The sequence below is a fragment of the Palaemon carinicauda genome, chromosome 30 (genome assembly GCF_036898095.1).
Source record: "Palaemon carinicauda isolate YSFRI2023 chromosome 30, ASM3689809v2, whole genome shotgun sequence".
NCBI lineage: Eukaryota > Metazoa > Arthropoda > Malacostraca > Decapoda > Palaemonidae > Palaemon > Palaemon carinicauda.
This window is the reverse complement of record NC_090754.1, coordinates 33,339,274-33,345,273: the sequence shown is the minus strand read 5'-3', so window position 1 is coordinate 33,345,273 and position 6,000 is coordinate 33,339,274. Positions and strand designations below refer to the sequence as shown.

Below are 6,000 nucleotides of genomic sequence, written 5' to 3'. Positions count from 1 at the left end.
GAGAGAGAGAGAGAGAGAGATAATTATTTTACCGTCTACTCTACAAAACTAATCTTTGCAAATCAAATGTGTACTGTTTAAAATATGATAAAATATTGCCGACTCGTTACCGTAGTTTAGGCTATTCACTGCCGATAAACGAACCCAGTTTACTCGTGAAAACCTTGAACGCCTGGAGGGAAAAATAAGGCTTTTATATATACAGTACTGTACTAAACAAAAATAATGCTTTAATATACCAGCATTAACACTACCATTACAATTATCGTAAGGTTGGAGAAAGATAATGATTGCCGAGAACGTAACCACAATTCTGTTTACATTTTGTCAGCTGGACTCGCACAGTTAACAGTTGATTTCATTGTTGATGTGGAATTTTATCCTTAAATAGGCTATTCATTATGAAATTATGTTAATAAGATGTAATGTTAATATTGTTTTGTAAAATTCATTATAAATCACCGTATTTAGGGCTACCAATATGCTTAGAAAGACAATAGATTTGATACATTTTATAGTGCTTGACTCGCAGACTTTGAACAGTTTCGCAGATACAGAAAATTTATTTTTGAAAAATAGAGGTCGCATAAAAGGGGAATCGTATAATTCAAACACGCATAATTCGGGACCCTACTGTATATATATATACAGTATATATATATATATATATATATATATATATATATATATATATATGTATGTATGTATATATAGTATATATATATATATATATATATATATATATATATATATATATATATATATATATATCCTGTATCTCTATATATATATATATATATATATATATATATATATATATATATATATATATATATATATGTATACACACATAAATATATATATATATATATATATATATATATATATATATATATATATATATATATATGTATATATATATATATATATATGGGCCAGAGATATGTTTTTTGTCATCAGTCTTTTGTTTATCGTATACCTTATAATTTATACATTATGGAATACTTCTTGTGCATAGAAACAAAGGGATGTTGTTATTACATTTCAGTATAACGTAAACTCCATTATTACTGGACGAGAAGTTTTATATCTTTTGATGGCTATGTATCGTGGAATTATTACGGAATGACATGGTCAATTCAATGAATATAAAGTTTTTTACACATAGAATAACAGTCCTTTACCATTCTTCAGAGAAAATTATATGAAACAAATCTCTGAAAAATTATTCTATAATTTCTTTCACATTGATGTCCGTATATATTTATTATACAAGATTTTAAAGAACCCTTCAGTTTAATTTTTCACCCTTCATTCTATTTCTTGCATGGATGTATATGGCAGTAATACACACACACTCCACCTCTTCCTTTCCTGGGCACTCCTAAGCCTAGGAAGCAGGTACAAGGGCCTCATTCTGGAATGATGCCGTTCTCGAAAGACACCCCTTGGATTCTCGATCTTGGCCAGGTGGTGAAGCAGCTGGTTTCAGGATCTACCACCTGTTCCCTGAAAGTTACTTCCCCTGGTAATCCCACCATCCCACTGGAATCCTCCCAAAGGAGTGAAAGTCCATCTAATCCCAGGCATAGCAGTGAGGCTAGGCAACCACCACCTCTAGCCCCTCCCAAGCCTCAGATGTCTTCGTGGTATTAGGAGTACCTGAAGATCAAGGCACCCATCGACCAAGATCTGGTCTGGGAGAGGCTAGGATTGGTTTCAATCGGGCTAAGAGGAGGAAGAGGAATCAGAGGGTAACCACTCCCTCCAACAGGGGATGACGTACATTCTCGTGCGAGTAGGGATTGAGGTCCCCAAGGTAGATCACGTTTACAGATAACTATAGGCTTTCGCCTATAGAGTTGAACCAGGCGAAACCATTTTATCAAGGTGGCAGAGGTTCTTTCTTCTGCTCCCTCTGAAGGAGCAAGACCCAAGGAGTTGGAGAAGAATGAGAGTTCCTCCCTTCTAGAGGGCTTTAACCTTTGTCCAAGGGAACGGAAGGACACCAAGATGCTCCACAAGAATTGGCGTTCTATGGATGAACATCAACATCTAGGGAAGTGTCACTTGGCATCAACATCTGCTTTCTAAGACCGAAGCCTAGCGAACTTCCTGGTAGGGCTCAGTCCTCTGCCAAAAGGAACACTGTCAACAACCTCAACCCTCCTCGGGCTGCTATGGGTACTAGCTCAGAAGAGGAAGAACCTTTCGACGATGGCTCTGAACATTCTGACGGAGGACTGCCAATGTCCACCACCCCCAAGATCTCTCCTCTGTAGCAGAAGGATGCTGATCACCTCTTTTTGCAAGTCCTTTAATTGCATAAGAAGGGTCAAGAATCTATGGGAGCTGGATCAGGTCCTGGTGGAGGGAAAGGACACAGTCTTAGACCTCTTCTATGATACACTGAGACCCACCAAAACTAAGATAACCTTGGTTGAAGGGAGTCAAGGCGGCAAAGAAGAGGGTGTACGTCCAAGTGGCAGGAACTTCCAATCTTTCCAATTAGTGGTGTCTTCTTGTTTATAGTACTTCCTCATCAGTACATCTCGCAGAGAAAGTACTACAAGATGGTAGAGAACGATCCATCTCCTCTACCACTAGACCCGGCAATCTTGGCTTCGATGCAAAACTCTTCTTTGGCAAAATAGGCGACTCGGGGTGTACATTTCTTTGTGGGAAACGCCGCCAACATGGAATGGGTTGCGAAATGTTCCTTGCATTTTGTTTCATGGCTAGATTTCTGGTTGGTAACCAACTAGCCCACTCAGACCTGCACTGGTAAACAACCGTTACTTTGCTATTGTGGCAGGACTTCTGGGGGAATGTGATGGCTGGACCAGTCTGTGTAAAGAGCTTCAGGTTTGTATATTTAGAAAAATAACAAATTATTCCAAATTTGTCATTTTCATAATGATGATAATAATAGTACAGTATTATAATTGATAATATGTCAAGGAGGATATTATAAAAGGAAGGTTGAAATTTATATACAGATGCACGCACATCCTTATCAGATTTAATTAAGATAAGGAGAGGGAGAGTGGGTGAAATATAAGGGTGGAAAGGAACACATCTACCATGGACTGTACCCTTGAAAGAATACTCTCCATGGGAAAATTCAAAGATGGGCTTGTGTTAGTTTCTTACATAAGTATTCATTACTAGCGTTGCAATGGAAGAATCTATTGATGGACTTTTCCAAACTGGAAATGTATGATCACTATATTTTTGTGCTAAAGTTTTTACTCTTTATTTTTTTTTAGTTTATTCAGTTTTCCATATCTTTTCTGAACAGCACATTTCTGCTTTTCCTGTTGAGGCCCTTACAGTTTTAGCATTCTTCTTTGCTTGTAATACTAATACAGGGTAGTGATAATTACAGTATATCTTCCATTGTTTTGTAAATTGACTTAATTTACTTTCCTTTCACAGTGGTTATGATGGATCAGTTCGTACATGGAAAACAGGTCAGAAAAATGTATGCCCACAGGAGCACACACTAATATTCCAAAGTGGAGAAAGCACAAGTACATATTCAGTAACTCCTGCTGCATTAGAGAATTTAGTTGCTCTTCCTTCGGGAAGATATGTTGCTGCTTCATGTGAGAATGTACTTAATGTATGGCCATTAAGTGGTAAGTGTAAATAGGCTTCAGTTTTGTTGTAGATTGGTAGCTTATTGAACCTCAATGGTTTATTACCATATTCCAGTAACCAGTTTAATGGGTTGATTATGCTAGTTTCATATCTAATTGAAGAGTTTAGTTTATGACCAGAATTTATGAATCGTCAAAACTTAAATATTTTATTAAGCTTATTTTTGTATAGATAAAACATAAGAGGTCTACATTACCAAATATAACTAGCTCTTCTGTAACCAGAAAAGGGAAGTAGTCTTAGTAGCAGCTTGCAATGTGGTTTAATGAAAGTTGGGTTTCCGTTAGTTTTTTAATGGATGAATTTTAATGCTCTTAGAAGTATTTAGAAACACAATCTAAAGCATATGTTCTAACCTTAGTTGTAATGGTTTGGTACTTGGGCACTAGACTCAGAGGTGAGTCTGGTGTATAAATGAGTACTGTATTTTTAGGACGTGCTGACTAATGAGTTTAAGTGGATAGAATATTAGTTGCAACTTTAAGACTGGTATGGTAGGTAAAGCTAGACCTTAAATCGAGTTGACATTAGTCATTAGATGTCACCTTGATGAGTACAATGAGGCCCCACTCTTTGCGAGGGAGGTAACAAAGAAAGGCGTGAAAAATTAGAGTTCGCTAATACTGCCTTAGGGTGTGATAACTCCTAACCTAATAATTCACTGCTAATGCCTATGCTCTTATAATTAACACACTAGGTACTGCCTAATAATGTTTTTAATTGGTTTCTATCACAGTATAATTGTTCCTATCTAGTAATACTGCATAACACTCACTGATACTGTAGTTTATATTACTGTAATATACTACTATCACTACAGTAAAGCTTAACTGTACTGTAAGTGTTCGCTGTTTTCGTTCGTACGACTTGACTCACCGCACAAGTTGCTTACATTTACAATAAACATTACTGTAATTCTGTATTGTACAATAAGTATACAATTTAAAATTAACTAAGTGTACGTATTTTATACACCGACCACTAACAATTTTCGTACGAAGTTCTACATAGCAATCTTGAAACATGGCACAATTCTTGATGTATTGTCTCTTGCACAGTAATCCATCATCTACGGTAACCCGGTAATAATATTTATCCCATCTTCTACTTCAATGTATTAGAAAATTGAAAGATAATGATAAGAGTAACTTTAGTAACATTATAATCAATAATCATTGCATAAATGCATGCAACCACAATATCAACCAAACAAAAAACGTTTGTTTTGCTTGTACAGTACAGTATTTCAATCATCGTACAATTTTTTCTACTTAGTAGTTTGGAAGGATTGACTTAACAACATATAATATCCTCAGTATAGTAATATACTGTACTGTAGTTATGTGTTTAAGTAAAATAAGAATAAGAATCAATTTTATATTTAGAGTATTACAATGCAGTACTTACGTCACCAAAAACATTTGTTTTGGACAACTAGGATTGTTTACATTTTTGCCAAGAGATGACAGTAGATAGCTTGTTTACATATTCGTCATGTTTCATTTTTATACTTTCTTAAACAGGAATTCAGCATATTTTATAAACAAAAAACATAAATATATAACAGTAGCAACACTGAAAATTATATGTGTGATAAAAGATTTATAATAAAAGTGTAGTAACAATATGCTGGCCTTGAAATTGCCATTCATTCATTATATACAGTATATGATATAAAACACTTTTATAAAGGAATTTTTTGGGTTTGCCCTTTACATGGGGTCGTCCTTTACACGAGAATATACGGTATTTCAAATTGAAATATTGAAATTATCATGCTAATTGGAAACTGATAGATCAAGTAATAATTGTTTCTTTTAGGAAATATGAAATATCCTTCAGTAATATGCCTTAGTCAGCTGATTTGGAAAGTATAAACGTAAACAATGGAAAAGATTATTATTCTCCATGTTTTTATTTACAAATACGATACTAAAATGTGAAAATTACATGCATTATTATTGGATACAGATAAGTGAAATACCAGATTAATCAAAATCCAGTTTATTTTAAATGTAGCTGTAATATTTCACCACAATAAAGGGATATACTGTGGACAGCGAGAGCTAGGACAACCTGAGTGAAGAGAGAGGGAAGTGACGTGAAGCAAGCCCAGTGCAAAGGAGCACGGGCTATTTGAAATCATCACGCCGCAAGAGTTTTTATTGTGAATATTTTATTTCTTATTAAATAGGTAATGCGGTTCTCTGCATTGCGTATAAGTGAAATCGCGAATTATAAACTTGTGTAAAGCGCGGGCTAACTGTAGGTGGTTTGGCCTCTTGAAGGGAAGAACAGAAAATTTGTTGTTGTTTTGTTTTGGGGGCGGGGTGGGGG

The 6,000-nt window shown here is 35.2% G+C and overlaps 1 protein-coding gene across 1 annotated transcript in view; it reads left to right on the top strand.

Moving 5' to 3' along the window:
* LOC137622978 (probable E3 ubiquitin-protein ligase HERC1) overlaps positions 1–6,000 on the top strand; it is a 111,202-nt gene that overhangs the window by 8,787 nt on the left and 96,415 nt on the right. Inside the window, exon 6 of the mRNA XM_068353588.1 lies at positions 3,439–3,641. Within this exon, the coding sequence (XP_068209689.1) occupies positions 3,439–3,641 (203 nt within the window). The remainder of the gene's footprint in view (positions 1–3,438; positions 3,642–6,000) is intronic.